This window comes from Pseudochaenichthys georgianus, chromosome 1, assembly GCF_902827115.2.
Source record: "Pseudochaenichthys georgianus chromosome 1, fPseGeo1.2, whole genome shotgun sequence".
NCBI classification, from domain to species: Eukaryota; Metazoa; Chordata; class Actinopteri; order Perciformes; family Channichthyidae; genus Pseudochaenichthys; species Pseudochaenichthys georgianus.
This window is the reverse complement of record NC_047503.1, coordinates 14,522,933-14,539,861: the sequence shown is the minus strand read 5'-3', so window position 1 is coordinate 14,539,861 and position 16,929 is coordinate 14,522,933. Positions and strand designations below refer to the sequence as shown.

Sequence of the window (16,929 nt, the reverse complement as noted above, 5' to 3'; positions counted from 1 at the left end):
TCAAGGTCTACAATGAAAGAGCTGCATGGAAGAAAAAACTCCTGCTATGAGGCCAAGGACAGATCAAACCTAAACAACTCTCTTAGTCATTTCACAGATGAAGTGAATTCCAATAGAAGGATACAAAATTCACTTATTCCTATTTCGTCTTGGAAGAATATCTCCTTACCTTGTGAATTGTTATTCTTGATGAATGTGTCCAATTGCTCAGCGCATCTCTGTGCGTAATTGGAACCGGTGGAGAAGTGAATTCACATTTTCACTTAACGGTATAGTGTTCTCTGCGCTCGCCAGTGGAGTGTTTCCCCCCGAAGAGCTCATAACCCTGATGTCCCCTGGCGTCAGCTCGGTTAACTCGCGGCTCGGTCGGCTGCATGGCAGTAATCCTCGGAGCCTCCTCGGTGCGTCCAGTGGTCAGTGCGCCCCGGGGTAAATCCCCAAAACCAGGAGGAGGAGGAGCTCGTTAGCGCGGCCCCCGACCGGGACGCGCGGCTCGGTGATGGACCGCAAGCGACAGGCCGCAGCGCCGGGGCCACGGAGCGGACAGCGCCGGGGCCACGGAGCGGACAGCACCGGGGAGTTACGAAACAGCAGCCAGTGGACCGTATAACTGTCGTGTGAAGTGATATGAAAACAACAAGCAATTTCAATGGCTACAGGTTTATCATTATGGTTGAATAACCAGAAAAAGTGTATACATTTCTTTCAGTAAACAAGTTGTGTACAAAAAGAAAAGTCTTCCTCCCTTTAAACTTCTTTGTTTTCATGCTGGGAAAATAATCCATGTGGGGTTTAATAATCCCATTTGTTAGCAATCCAATTTCCCACCAGGACATGTTTTTCAAAAGGAAATCATTTATTATGACTCCTAATGACTTTGGGTGTTTTGAACAGAGCTGCCTTATGTGTGTGATATATTGGACTCTATTGTTTGTTTGTTATTTGGATTTATTTTATGTAAGGTGACTTTGAATCCCTCAGGCTCCATTCACATATGTATAGTTAATGTTTATAAGGGATATTTTGTATCCTTCACATAAAAGTAAATCTCTCCTGAATTGCTGTGTTAAAGGTTAACTGAGGCGTCATGCTGCCATTAAATAAGCACTGTGCAGGTCTAAATGAACGACAAAGGGCTCTCGTCTGATGCAAGTTAGTTTTAATTAACACTCGCAGTATAATTTGAAGAAAAAAATATTTAGAAAACAGATTGACTCAAAAGCATTCAGTGACAGAAAGAGGGCCAATTCCTTTAGGAACTTGTTGGAGTATCGGGCGAGCCAATCACAGTCCAGGAGCCAATCACAGGGCAGAGATGCTTTGATTCTTCTTAAACTACTCGCCATTCATCTGTTCCACAACTGATCAAGCAACATTCAATATATTTATATTAACAATGCACTAATAAGGCTACTAATGTAATAGTGTTCCCATAAAGTCCGTGGACACAAAATGTTTGAGCATTGTATGGGGTGATGCTGTGACTCTTTTTAGCTTCCAGTCGAATAAACATCAAGAGTCTTTTCACATTTAGAATTTAAATCACATAAGATCTGGTGCTGCTCCATCAACAGAGGCCTCAAATATGTAACATTAAGACTGTCCAGTTCAAACAATGACATGGCCAAATATGAATACTGATCTCCAAACTTGACTTGATTCAAAATCTCATCGACACTGGGTTACTGCAAAGTCTAATGATTTGACACATGGTAAAATAAACACCTCGGATTGCTCTGCCTTTCTTTATTACAATAACATTTTTTTTAAGGAGATAGCATATTTTTTCATTATAGAGTGGTGCAGAAATTAGTCCTAAATCCCAGAAATTTGTTTGCATATTAGAATTACCGGTTCCCTCGTCTCCAAGTCAAGTGGGTTAGATGTCTACACCGGTTGGAGGTCTGTGGTTAATACCATCCGAAGAAATGTTTACTTTTTTTTAAGACGTTAAATACGTCAGTAGAAACCCCACTCGTGGATGTTTAAATCTTCTATTTGTCATGAAAAAATGACGGTGACTACATAAGACTACTAAATGTCATCACGCTGAACATTAGCCCGCCTTAGCTTAGCATTTGTGAGGGGAAATCATGTGAACTAAATGCAGTTCATTCATAGCCACATTAGCTTTTTACTTCTGCTGATTGCACTTCAAAAACCATAAAGCAGTGTTAATATGGGGTGATTATCCTGCTTAACTAAACGTGTTAAGTACCAAAAACTTGTGTTTGTCAAAGCTCTCATTTCTAGAATATTCCGAAAAAGAAAATAGAAACATTGCTTTGCTTTTTGTCTAGGGACCACTTTTAATTCTTACTTCTGGGTTGTCCTAAACAAAGACGTCATCACTGAACCACTCTACTGCTACACACCCTGAATCTTTAGATATTTTGATGTAAATTCCAGAACAATTTGCATGAAATTTGAGTCAAAAGTCAAACTGGGGAACACACACAGCCACCGAAACCACACAGAATAAACAAGGCATAAACACTGAGCGCCTGAAAGCTGTTTTATCCTGGAACAAAGGGCACCGTCACTGGGAACACTCGAGGTGATGGAGGAGGAAGGGACGTTTTAGAGAGAAAGTTAAATGCTTTAAGTAAGAATGCCACAAGGCAGATATGAAGGAAGGAGAAGTGAGAGGTAAGGCAGCACCAAGCTGGGCTGTCTTACCTCTCCAACAATATTTCAGGTTATGTACGTGTGTGTTTGTGATTTTGTGAGCGCGAGTGTCCTGCTGTAGCAGTGATTTGCTTTTGGTTGACAGACTTTGAGGGGATCAATTGGTGGCTGTTGCTGCAGGGTTTGAGGCTGGATAGGTGTGGTCTGTAAAGGTGTGGTCTGGGGGGGAGGGGCAGAGAGGAGGTCCTGCAGAGAAGGAGATCACTTGTTCGGGGGTTTGTAGGGATCCAGAAGTTGCTGAGAGAACGTGTTGACCTTCTCGGCTCCTCTGACTTCGTGGGGCAGCAGCGGTAACTTGATTATGTGGAAATCTTCGTAAAGATCCTCCATCTGTAGGGGGAGGGGAGGGGGGGGGGAAACACCGTTAACAAACCTTTAAGCCGTAGAGTCACAACCCCCAAAATCATTCTGCTTACACGTACCTGGTCTAAATACTTGGACTGTATTTTATGGCGGGCTTCACACATTTTGCACGGCCTCTCTGCTTCGGGGAAAACAAGTTGGTTGACGATGATGTTGTGCGTGTCGATGCGGCACTTGGCCAGCTCCTGGATCAGCCGCTCCGTCTCATACAGGGAGAGGAATTCAGCGATACACACACAGATGAAGGTGGTCTGTTCCTGATGGATGTGGGGAAGAAAAAAAGGGTGACGAAACATACACAGAATGCTTAAACTAACCCTAGTTCTATTTTTTGTTTCAAAAGTAGGATGTTTGTATAACGCCTAAAGCAGACAACAAAAACACTTCTGGTTCTCTTGTCTAACTGTTTTCGGTTAGATGCTTGGAATAGAGTGGTGCAGGAACGAGTCCTAAAACCCGGAAGTGAGTTAGCATTTTACCACTTCCTGTTCCCTCGTCTCGGAGTCAATGGGATTTCCCCATAGGGTTTTGGAAAATATCTGGAAATAAGGTCTGTGGTTGACACAAATTTAAGAGACGGATCACGTTTTGTTCTACGACATTAAATACATATAACTCTTCATTTGATTTTTGAAGAGTTTACGTGTCTGAAAAACGATGGTTGTAAACAAGTGGCTGAATAGGACTGCAGAAATTGTGGAGGATGTTGTACGTCATTACACCGAACACGTAAACACTCCCGCAAAGTTTGTTTGCCCCTGTTCTGCTTGAAAGCCGGTACCTGCGCTCTTGCAAACTGTTGAAACAAACGCTTCAAATTGTACAATTTGTATCTGTATTTTTGAATATCGATCTTAAGTTGGCGTGACGTTGAAGTCGTGCGACCCTGCTGTACTCGGCTGTAGTTCGTTTGTAGCATAACGTTAGCCTTTTGCTTCTGCGGATTAGATTTATGATGCGAAAATTATAAAAGTAGGATAGACGTGGAGATTATCCGGCTGAACAAAAGGTGCATTTATCAAACATGTTCGTTTTCCACAGATCTTATTTTTTACAATAGTCTAAAATCCTATGGAGAAATCCCATTGCTTTTTTGTCGAGGGAACCCATGTGCAGCTTACTTCCGGGTCGGCCTACAAAAATACGTCATCCCTGCACCACTCTATAGGAACACACCAGTTCCACTTTATGTTTTATGACGGTGACTAAATGAGACTACTAAACGTCATCACACGCATTACTAGCCACCTTTAGCTTAGGTGTGGTGGTATCGTAGCGTTAGCTTTTTACTTCTGGCAATTCCATTTTCGTGAAAATTATAAAACTGGTTTTACTGGTGGTGATTATTCTGCTCAACAATATGTGTAAATACCATGTGTGTGCCAAAGATCTTATTTTATGAATTTTTCAAAATCCAATAAAATAAAATCCCATTGGCTTTTTGTCCACGGCCCCTAAGAATGCTAACTTCCGGGTCAGTCAATAAAAAACATACAGCTCTGTTAAAAATTAAGAGACCACAGCAGAATGATCAGTTTCTCTGGTTTTACTATTTATAAGTGTGTGTTCGAGTTAAATTAACATGTTTTTATTTTATAAACTATTCACAACATTTCTCTGTGTTGGAATTCAATGGCTGCTATACATGTGGAGATTGAAGAAAAATAAGGGGTGGTCTCCTAGGTTTTTCCAGAGATGTGCATCAATACTGCACAACTCTATTGGGTTCAGTAGGATTAGAGTTTAGTTTCTTTTTAATAGTATATCAAAGTTTTAATCTGTGTTGTTAATACTCCTCTCCTGAATATACTGAGCCACTGCAGAGGCAGCATCATCACAGCACACATACATGCACATTCACGCTGGATGCAAACAGCGCAGAGGTCTGTATGTCCAAAGAAACAGAGCGCCAGCAAAGAGAGATGACAGTGTTAAGCTAAATAGAAAATGCCTAATTTGTCTGGCAATACTGGCAGTTTTAAAAGCCTGTATTGCAATAAGTCAAACAAAACCGAAGCATAGTCACATTAACTCATATTATGATGCATGTAAAATAGTGGTGTCTTGTAATCCCGTGTGAGATGGGACAAATGTTTGGCATGACATAGAAAAGTAACATAGAGGGATGTGCTTATGTTAAAACAGCAAGACACTTACAGGGTCTTTGAACTGCTCACTGACTGAGCGGATGACGGGCAGGGTCTCCTCCAGCTTAGAGGCCAGCTGATCAGCGTTCATGTCACCCAGACCGAGCATGGTACACATCTACAACACAGAGAGAGAAACAGAGAAGATGTATATCAATGGGATAGCTCATATTTCATGTATATAACAAATAAACCATTGTGCATTACTTTAAATAGTTGCTCTAAGGTCTGGAAGGCAAAAACGTCACCATTTCAATACTGCCGTAAATGCAAATGAAAAGCGTTCTTAAATGTTACTTGATAAAAATGCAGTACTGTTCCCAACCTGATTATGTATATTTTGGAGACAGGTGGTGGTGGGATTAGCACAACGGAGAGGGCACATATTTTTTTACCAGGGGAAAGACACAAGGTGGCCACAAAAAAGGCACAATAGTAAAAACTGTTGTCATTGTACCGTCTGATATTGGATAATTGGGATTAACTGCACATAAACAGCGTTCTTGCTTGAACTTTGGATATTTTCCCCTGCATAAGATTCGCTAGCTGGTGCCTCAGAGGCAGTTGTATTTGAGAGAATTTTCAGTTTCATTTCTTTATAATTTTGCCGCGACGGCATTTAAACTTAAAAAAAAGAATCTGTAAATAACCACAACCAATGACCGACTGGATGTGCGTGTCCCTCCTCACCTGGGAGATGAAGGGGCTGATCTGGTTTTTTATCTGCATGAGGCGGCCCAGACCACGCTCCACAATGGTGGGGAAGTTGAGCAGCCGCAGTGTGTGACCGGTGGGTGCCGTGTCGAACACAACCACTGAGAAGTTCATTCCTTTCACTAACCTGGGAGACAGGAAGACAGTACGTGAGTTAGTTAAACATTTGACCATTTTTTATTAGCTCACTGTGAAAAGTTATTCCAGAAAACTGCTAACAAAGAGAGAACAGGCTTTCCAGTGAGCATGTGACTTACCTCATGACCTCAGCATAACTCATGGCCTCGTCGATGCCGGGGAAGGCGCTCATGGCCTCCTGCATCATTTTCTTACCCATGCTGAGCATGTTGTCCTCCTCAAAGAACTCGTCTGGCAGCTCTGCAACACCCAGGCTCGGGTCAATCTCCTACACTCACACAAAACAAATGAAAAAAATAAATCAGCATATTACACACCGAGTGGCTGGGAAACTGCAAATTATTTCAGGGCCTCAGGGCAATTCTGTTTTTTTACACAATAAAGGTTTGTTTCCCAGATGTGGAATAAGCCTTGGGACACTATAAAAATAGTTAAGTCATGCTCTTGTTTTTATTTGACATAAACAGCCTACATTGAGTTTTGATCCTTTATAGCCTACTTGTAAAACTTTTTTTGAGAGAGTTTTGAGATTATGCACAAAAAAAGAAAGAAGAACTATACATTTTCACATGTCATGGCAATTAAACCACAGGTGTAAATAATACAATTAATGATGGCTAAATTGAATTTAGCTGCTTTAGACACTGGTGCTGTGTTTTCATGCCCTTGTTAATGTTATTAGTAACACCTGTGCCATTTGAGTGACTCCAATATGATGTTTTTAGCTTTAAAATGTATTATGCTGGCATCCTATTGTATAATTCAAACATTATGTTAGAGTTTTCTCACATTAACTAGCATCCGACAGGTGAATGTTCACGAACATGCATGTTGTTAAGCTTACAGACACAATTAAAATGTAATTAGTTACACCTGTGCTTTTTCGTCTTTGACAAATTAAACTGCCTCGTGCTTTTGGAACGGGTGAAACCAATGTAAGCTTGTCTGTAGCGTGTTCCTGTGCCACTTACCATCGCAAAGAGGTTTTCATAGCCCATGACCTTAGTGGGCACCTTTGAAAACTTCTGGTCAAAAGCATCAGAGATGTTATGAGCAGGATCGGTGGAGATGATGAGGACACTTTCCCTGACAGCAGCGAGCTGGACCGCCAAGCTGCAGCTGAAAAAACGACACAAGAGAGAGGTAAGTATGCTGTTTGTTCCCATATCTGAAAAGATGCAGTGAACATGTAACAAACAAAATATTGATATTTTTTTTATTCGAGGCCATAACCGAACACATGCGTCTTGTATTTCTTTCTTTTTTTAAATGCTACACCATTTTTAAAGCCTCACCCAATGACTCCAATGTTAAAAATATGCGTAATGGTGGAGCTGTCATGACGGCTAACGCCAGATAGCCAGTGTAAGCATTACCTTCCATTAGCTAAGTTGCACGCTAACCAAGGTAAACCGTTGAAAAAACACCAGGCAGAAGATATCAAACAGGCTGTAGGTGTCATCTTACGAAACCAAAGGCAAACGATTTAAAGAAGTGATGAGTAAATGTCAGTTGGCTAATGTTAGCTGGTGACAGTGCTAGACAGCGTTCTACTAACGTCACCCGGCTAATTGACAACTAGCTTGGCCTAACTGTCTTAATATGTTACGGCAATGACATTGTATGATATTACATCTATATCCGGTATTGTATCTCTTATTAAAGTGGTGTTGTTGTAAAAAGCTTCTTAATCATTCACTAAGAGTTAGCCACGTCAAATTATGGTTGCGGCTAATCTCAGCTAGCTAGCTAGCTATGTTAGCATACGACGTAGCGTTAGTTAATATCAGCAGGCGGAATTAGCATTTTCCTTCAACTGACCTGCATGTCGTTTTACCCACACCACCCTTTCCACCCACAAATATCCATTTTAAAGACTTCTGCTCGATGATGTTCTTCAGTGTCGGCTCCAACGGCTCGACATCAGGCGCATCTTCAAACTCGTCTTCCAATGAAGCTGCCATCTTGTCTGTGTACACTGTAGCGAACAGCGACATCGAGGGGGGATGTACCAAACTGCTGCCTTCAAGGTTCCTCGGACAAACACCGTGTAACAAAAGGTCTACAGTGGAGAGCTAGTAGGTTACAATTAGTAGCAACATTGAGACTGTGGAACATATTTTCTTCCAATGTGGACCTGTTCAACAAATGTGGCTTCCATAAGGGTTGGCATCAATTCACCCTATTAATTTAATATCAATAAAAGCTGCAGTATTTTTTTTTAAAGAAATACAAATGTGGAGTTTCTGTTTCATGATTTGATCTGGTTAAGCCCCACTTCACTGGATGGAAGAACGGACTAACATGTTTTGCTCTCTCTCTATCAAATTAGTAGGACTGTACTATTTTAGTTATTTGGTTTTTTTTTTGTTCAAAGCTTCTGTTTTCCAAATGATGTCTCTCATATTTGATAATGTCAGAACCCTAATAATAAAAAATGTCATCCAAGTGATTAATCAGAATAAATGAATTGGTCTTTTTTTATTTTATTTATTAAAATCACTTGGGTAGTGAATCTTTAAAACATTTTCTCAACTTTTCTGTTCTAGAATATCTGGAACTGTTTGGATGACGCAAGTGGGAAACTATGGGACACAACTACAACTGGAATGTAATTCTACTAGTTTAATACTATTAATCTAATCTTTATCCACAACTGCTGTGCAGAAATCTGGGTTTTAAAAAAGATATATTGTTGTGATGCATATGAATATTTTAAATGATGCTGTAAAACTCTACTCAACAGAAATGTGTTACAGCTTTTCATATCCTAAATAGCCTGGTATTAATTGTGGGTTTTTTTTCTCGCCTAGGTGACGCTGGACCTTCACAGAAGTTTGGAAGATTTCTGCGTTCAGCTCTAGATGTTCTCTCTCAGCTGAGGGATGTCTAAAATGCATGATCTGTTTGGTATTTTGAGCAAAACACATCACAGAGGTTTTTTATATATCTGACACCCATAAATATGCCTAAAAATAGCATGATAGGAGATATTTAATGACATCAGCAAGGTAAAGATATCTAAAACAGCTTTGTTGCAAATCAGACGTTGTTAAAGTGTTCATTAGAAGAAGCAAGAAGGATATGCATTTGTTTTATCCATATAAGCCAATGTTTCAACACTGTTGTTTACATGGACTCAATCCATAGAATAAAATGGTGTGTTTGTTCTTGACCAGGGCCCTTTCTCATTTCATCAAATCCCCCTCCTCGACTCCTCTGTCCTCCGGTAGTGACCCGGAAATGAATTTTAGCGCGCCATGTTGAAGGACATCCCATTTCTCTAAATGCACGTCGAGGACCGAGCATCGAGCATCGAGGAGGCTCTCTGGAGGAGCTCTAACCGAGGATACACTGATGGGTCCTCCATGGTCCTCCACGGCTCCTTCGCGGATGCATTTCCGGGAACAGAGATGTTTCAAAGAGTCGTGACGCACGGCCGGACTTATCTCAGCCAATGACAGCTCTGCATGCATCCCCTGGATATTATTTTAGAAACTACTTTCATCGCGACGCGATGTTTACAGAGAGAACAGCTGTGAGGTGCAGAAAGCAGAGCAGTGTGTATAATATATATCACTCAGTATAACAGGCCTACTCTCTTTATTTGCTTTAGTTTAGTAGTAGATATCTACAAACAAAGAGTCGATATTTTTCTAAAACCATTCAGTGCTTCACAATAAAATACACAACGGCTTGTGTGTGTGTGTGTGTGTGTGTGTGTGTGTGTGTGTGTGTGTGTGTGTGTGTGTGTGTGTGTGTGTGTGTGTGTGTGTGTGTGTGTGTGTGTGTGTGTGTGTGTGTGTGTGTGTGTGTGTGTGTGTGTGTGTGTGTGTGTGTGTGTGTGTGTGTGTGTGTGTGTGTGTGTGCGTGCGTGCAGCGGACAGACAGGTATGTTGGTTTGGTGTCCTCTGCTTACTTGTAATACTTGTAAATACAACTTTTGGCCCGTAATTTATTTTCCTCATTGTAGCGACCAGAGGGGGGGGTATATCCAGTCTCTGATAGTGTTACGAGTTATGAGAGTGCTCCGTTTGATTCTGAAATTGTATATATTTATATAAATATATACACATATATATGTGTGTGTGCGTGTCCGCATCTGTAGCCTGTTATTGTCTCATTATACCGCACTGTGAATGAATCAAAGTAAATATATAAGTCATCATGAACACATCTGTCCATCAGACAGAGGGCTGCTGTGCCTTCTGTCATCATTAATGGACGTCTCTTTAAAATGACCGCTCAGAGGAGAGGAGTTCTCATTTCTCTAACCGCCTGCTGCTTCCCCTCCTCTCTCCTCGGTTCCCCTCCTCGGCTCCTCCGCTCGCATCTCCTGTGGGCGGGACTAAGTATCGAGGATAGGAGTCGAGGAGGGGAGTCGAGGAGGGGAATTCGAGAAATGAGAAAGGGCCCAGGCACAGGCCACTTTGTTTATAAATTACCTCGAGGGCCGTACCAAATGGTCTAGCGGTCCGTATACGGCCCGGGAGCCGGAGGTTCCCCACCCCTGCTTTAATATAATAACATTAGTATTAATATCATAGCCAAAATGTCGGTGATTAACATTTTGTTTTCAGACTGATCACTAAATGCTTCGAACTGTCCATCATCCTAAATAGACTAAAAGCAGTTTTTTGTTTTATATAGATCATTGGCTATGTTTGAAATGTATAATCTAAATTAGATGTTAGCTTTTTGTTATATATATATTTGTTGTATTCCAGTCTCCCTTCATATATGTTATGTGGCATTCAACACAATGCTGCTCACCTCCTTCAGTTTGGAGAAAAGCTGGTTCTAAAGATGGATCTGTTGGACCTGGCACCAGGGGGAGGGACAACTGATTTAGTATGAATAGGTGCTAAAAATGTGCCTGCCTGCACTTATTAAAGGTAGGTAGGTAAGAATGGAGAAACCAGCTAGAAGCCCTAGAATGTGAAAGTACACAACCGAAAAAAATCTGCCCCTTCCTTCAGAGTTCCTTACAGAGCCCCTCCTCCAACACACACGAACGCGCACATGACCAATGAGGGCACGAGATAAGCTTGTGCACAGATGGAAGGCTGACAGGCAGGTAGGCCATCCAGTTAATTTAGCCGGGCCGGCTCAGATGATTGGTCGTGCTTTTTACAGCGCCACGGCTTCCACAGATGACATTTTTGTACCAAAGCATTTAATATATTCATTGCTATCGGATGTTAAGAGCATTCCATGGAATATAACGACAAGTGTATCTGAAGTGAATTACCTACCATACATTTACATGTCAGCTAAAAGAGCAGTGAAATTAAAGACCTCTGTATTTTCTGTAAAGATATTAACAGTACTTAATGTCAGCTTAGTAAACAAAAAAACATTAGCTAACAGACTAATTTCCACCACTCATGGACCACACCCACCTTTTCCTGTGAACAACTGTGTGACATACTGTCGCCCTTTAGTCCCTCTCTCTTGTCTTTCTCTTCTTTTCTTAGAGCCTGACTTTGTTGGTCGTTGAAACAACACAAGTAAGTACTAGCATCCCTCCTCACATGCTTTCACTCTCTGCAAGTGCCGGTGCCGCACCGCGTTTGGAGGCAGGACCAAACCATTACATGTAAATAGAAGGGGGTGTACAGAGGCTTTGGGTAATTCACTTTTGGAAGAAAATAAGTTAAATGAATCGTAAGTTTAGTGAGTAATTTATCAATATATCGTTCTATTAATGTTAATTATTGAGGATTGATGAAAGGTTACTTACATTTTTTTTCTTAATGTTCTGAACATGTTGGGGCCCCTGTCAGTCACGGGCCCTTAGAATCGTCCTAACTTTTCACCCCCTTACGGCGCCCCTGTCCGTAGGTGTTCGGATCAGGGGGTCACAGGTTCAAACCCCACTGCAGTCAGCATGTCGTTGTGTCCCTGGGCAAGACACTTCACCCCAAATTTCTCGTGTGTTTGCTTTACGACAGGGCCCGTAAAGGAGCTGGTTTCCCTGAGCGATGGTTCCATACATCTTTTATACACACAAACACTGAGCGATGGTTCCATACATCTTTTATACACACACAGACACTCACTACCAGCTGGATGTCATGTTGCCTGCACCTTTATTGACACAAAACTGTTAGAAATACAAGATAAAGGATGATGTAATTGTGAATACATTTGCAAAACAACGAACAGGGTATACAATTTCCCAAAAATGCTGTATAAACCTAAGGGAAATAAATCAAGCAAACACAAGACATTTACTAAAACTGACTAGATACTTCAAGTTTTACCCACTAACATGAAAGATATGTTGTGCTTCTTTAGAGGAATGCAAGTTATGCCTTTATCTCTTTTTAGACGTTTTTATGCACACCCTTCATTATATTATGTCTAAACACACTCTTCTTCCCTCCTTGTACGTCTCTGTCTCCGCCCAGGTAGTGGCGTGGCGTCTGCTCCAGAACCAGCTGCCCCTCAGTGTGGACCTGCAGTGGGCTCTGTCCTGCCTGTGCCTGGCCCTGCAGCAGCCCTGCGTCTGGAACAAACTCTCAGCCGCGGTGTACGCCATGCACACCTGCTCCCTCATCTACTTCCTACGCCTTACCATCATTGCAGGTGAGGGGGGTGTTCAAGCATTCCCTTGTAGCGGACTGACATTAAGTGGGGTGCCAGTCAGGTCGGGGACTGATCATTTTAATAGTCAGCGTCTGGTCAAACTATACAAATATACATGTGTAACAATACTTAGTACATATGACATGAACCCTTTAAAAAATTCTATATTTTACACAAACCTAGTTAATTTCCAGACTCATAAAGAAATCATAAACCACTTCTCTTTAAATTCAACACAACATTTATATAGAATTATATGATAATCAGTTAATCCCTAGTGTGCATTTTTAAATGAATTCAGGTTTCCCAACAGCAATAGTAAAGAGTCTAATCACGAACAAAAACCTATGATTCACATTTCTTTCAGTTCAACCCAAAGCATCTTCATTCAGACATGTGTGTGTTTCTAAAATAGAGAAACAAACATCAGCATTAAGTAACATTAAATCTACAACTCTCTATAATTAAAAGTACAATACTTATTGTTAGGAGATTTAAATGATAACTTGGCCGCATTTCCAAATCCCCCCGCGTCCCTAAACATAGCTGTTATCTTACATGGAGGAAACCCAGAGCATACAAGTAACCGTTTAACAATAATCCACTTTAATGGTAATATACAATGCAATACAATCAAATACATTACCATACACAACCATATCGTATCATATGAATAATGTCAGGAGTTTGGCCTACTCCTGGCTCCTGCCCATAGGCCGCCAGACCTCCAGTCCCAGCAGCACGAGGAGAGAGAGGGAGAGCACAGCGGGGTTCCTGTCTATATACTTCGCTGACCAGAGGAGGAGTTATCTGCGCCTCCCTTCCAGACCAGTGATTGGCTGCCCAAATTAGTATCAACAGCTCACATCTTAAGTCCCCAATCCCAGTGGCTCAGCTTCCTTATCACAGGGATCTGAGATGACTGTATGTCAACTCCACACCTTCCCCCTCTTCCTTTGTCCTCACAAAACCAAATGTTCACAGGCCCCGAAAACAGTTCACAGTTTTCTCACCCAAATCATTTTCCCTTTTTAAGCATCTTGATAGTTTACTAACATGAATACATACAAATATTTCCTTACAATTCCCTCTTTTGCACTCTTAAAAAAGAGAGTGCAATTTACACAAGGCACTTGCAAAAAACTGCATCCTTGTCTGCAGACTGCTGGAACCCAGAGTACAGAAAGTCCTCTTCACAGAAAACCCTTCCTGCGTCATAGTAGAACGCCTTCCCTCTCAGCCTTCGACTACAGGCGCTGCAGGTGAAGCAGCTGTCATGGTAGAGGCTGCCCATAGCTTGGCAGGCCTGGCTGGCTCCATACACCGTCTTGTTGCACTTAACCCACACTCCTGTTTCAGCGGAGAGTGGAGTCCCCTGTGCCGTCCTGGCTTGCCGTGTCTTTGTCCCCTCTGATCCGCTGACGGCGGCTTCTGGGCTGCCTGCTAGAGAGATGTCTTCCTTCTCCTCCGGCTTGCTGATGGCGGCTTCCGAGTCGATGCTGAATAGATGTCCTCCCGATCTTCCTTCTCCGGTCCGATGATGATGCCTCCCGGGACGACTGCTGGATGGATGATGGATGTCCTCGAGGTCCTTCTCCTCCAATCCGCTGATGACAGCCTCCGAGTCGACCTCCATGACGAGAGCCAGATCTGTCCTGATGTCGTCTAGGGTCCTCGCAGGTGTTTTCCCCGCCGCACACTGGCTCCCGTGGTCCCAGTTGTCCCCCTTTCCTTGTAGGCGGACGGCATGGGATGTCCTCTGGGTCACTCGGTCGGGGCCGGAGAGCCTGGGGTTGACAGTCAGCCTCCTGCGTCTCGGGTCCCTCTTTCGGCGTCAGCAACCTGTGTGGAGAAATCTGATACAAATCCCTCAAGCCTACGCTCCGGGCTCTGGGGCCCTCGGCTGTTTGACCCACCAGTGCGTGGCAACTTGGAGCCTGTTGGTGGGGTGTCTTAAAACAACAGACGTGTGTGCACAGGTTTTCTAAATTAATTGTGCTGCTTCAGAATCTTGGACTGTGCCCACTAAATAAGAACCCCAACATCTTTAGGTAAACTAAATAACATATTTCAATAGCTCTGAATTTCTGACAAGCATCTGTATTTATTTTTAAATGAAATCCCTGAGATCCCATTAAAAATCTAAAAATATGATTTGAACTGCTAATGTTTCTGGTAAAGAAACACACTAATCTTATGGATTCAAAAACAACCAAAATCACAATACTAACAAAGTGAATGGCTTCCTGGTGATACTGCTTCTACCCGTCAGTTCTTAGATATTATCCTACTAAAAAATGAATACAAAATTCCAACAAACTGTCATCAAATGTCCCTCCACTACAAATGTAGATGAAATGTATAACCCCATAATGACCTAAACAATAAAGTCTATGGCTCTTACTTCTTTACCAGGCTAGTTACATGATGTTGTCTGTTGAAACATTACTCACCGGTCAGCCTCTCCAGTATTCCATTCTGGACTTATATCTCTCTGGCAGCCCCTTGGCCACTGATTCTCTATCTGTGTTACCTGCTATAACTCAATCAATACTAGAGACATGTCAACATTCATCAAACAGCCTCTTATCCCCAGATATGGAGCAGGTCAATTCTAAAACTGTCAATCAATGGTCAGATTGAACAATGGAGTTGGGCAGCAGGTTCCTTTCAGTCCCTAAATGAAAAATGTACATTGTAAAGTTTACACTCCCCCTTTTTTACACATTCTCTCATGTGTAAACAAAAACCTGTATGGGAAGAAAACCTTCAGGTCATAATGGATTATAAGACAATACCAAACATTTTTCCCAGTAAACACCTGAGAGTGTTTCTCTCCATCATTCAGTCCTAAAAGAAACAGAATTCCAAATGTCATAGTTTGAGTTTCACATTCTGCAAACAGCCACCTCCTGTGGGAGTGAAATATCAAGTAGGTTAGAAACGGTTTCCCCTTTTGTGCAATGTTAGGAAACCTCTCATTTCACACATTATTATCACCCAAAAATAATGTGTTAGTCCAAAACATGCTTGATTAGTCATCGTTTTAAATCATGCAGTTGCACTGATCAGGTGCAGACATACACACACTCACACTCACACTCACACTGTCAGGTTGTAAAGTCAGGTTTGGTCAGGTTCACCGCAGAGTCAGTCACACACACAAAAGGTTACCACACGATTATAAACGTACTTTTAAACTGATAAAAAGCTGGTAAACCTATAATTTAACTGTACAAATTACTAATAGAAAACTACTATTTAAAAACCAAACACATTACTTGTTGTCAAGGATGCACACAAAATGAAACTTAAATGAGAGGCTGAACTGCCACCTGAGGGGGAACTACGACGCCAGATTAGTGGTTATAGCGAGGTATGTGGAGCGTAAAGGCAGAGTTTTCGGTTAAGGTGGCTAATACAAATCGGATTATGAAATCGATTAGTCTATGTATCACAGACTAAATTAAATCAATACATTTCACTTTGATTTCATTTGGACAAAAATGAATTGTTTTTCCCCGTATCCTAACCTAACGGGGAAAGTGTCCGACCAAAATGCAATTTAAAAAATCAAATAATCAAGTCAGGAAACTTATTTTGTGATTTAAGCTATCGTCTGCATAGCAGTGGAATGGAATGCCGTGCTTCCCAAGTATGTAGCAAGTAAAGGGAGAATAACAGGGAGCCTAACACTGAGCCCTGTGGGAACCCACACTGGAGTAGAGAAGAGTATATTGTGCTCCTCCAGAAGGCAACAATAGTTTCCTGTTAAGTATAATTATTTTTATGTTCTACTAATTAAATCTTCTATATTTATTTCATACTGTCAGAAAATGGCAAAACCATAACCTTAACCCTCATTTATCCTTTTTACGATACAATCTCACCTTTATTTTTTAAATAGAATTGTGTTTAAATGTTTTAGTAGCTCTGAGAGCTTTTGACCATATCACTTGGTCCTCATCGACAGATTGATTTTGCTTAGTTCTCATTGGACCACACTTGTTTAAACCTCGAGGACTTTGATCCTCAATTATAAATCATGATTTTGTTTGTTCACTTTATGTTTTGATGTTCAAACAATACAAAGAACAATGGTGTTACGTCCTCCTTTTCCCCGGTAAAAAAACATAAGCCTCAGACTAACTAAAATAATGGCACTAATATAAGAATCACATTTCTTAGTACGAAACAGCAATACAATACCTATAACAATATATATGTATACTTATAAATAGGACCAGAAGTATTTCTCTTCTATAAGTTCACCACACATCACACAAGC

At 41.5% G+C, this 16,929-nt stretch overlaps 1 protein-coding gene and 1 long non-coding RNA gene across 2 annotated transcripts; one reads left to right on the top strand and one right to left on the bottom strand.

The window, feature by feature from the left end:
* Window positions 1–1,142: 1,142 nt before the first annotated feature.
* get3 (guided entry of tail-anchored proteins factor 3, ATPase) lies at window positions 1,143–8,093 on the bottom strand. Its single transcript, XM_034090146.2, has 7 exons — window positions 7,872–8,093; window positions 7,022–7,169; window positions 6,170–6,318; window positions 5,889–6,039; window positions 5,209–5,316; window positions 3,111–3,308; window positions 1,143–3,018 (listed from the first exon to the last, which is right to left on the bottom strand). Exons 1-7 carry the CDS (start codon window positions 8,045–8,047, stop codon window positions 2,890–2,892), a joined length of 1,059 nt encoding a protein of 352 aa, XP_033946037.1. The 5' UTR covers window positions 8,048–8,093; the 3' UTR covers window positions 1,143–2,889.
* On the top strand, window positions 8,051–9,225 carry LOC117451842 (uncharacterized). The gene is made up of 3 exons (XR_004552732.1): window positions 8,051–8,128; window positions 8,600–8,661; window positions 8,864–9,225. It is a non-coding gene; the product is annotated as an uncharacterized lncRNA (long non-coding RNA).
* The last annotated feature ends 7,704 nt before the right edge of the window (window positions 9,226–16,929 follow it).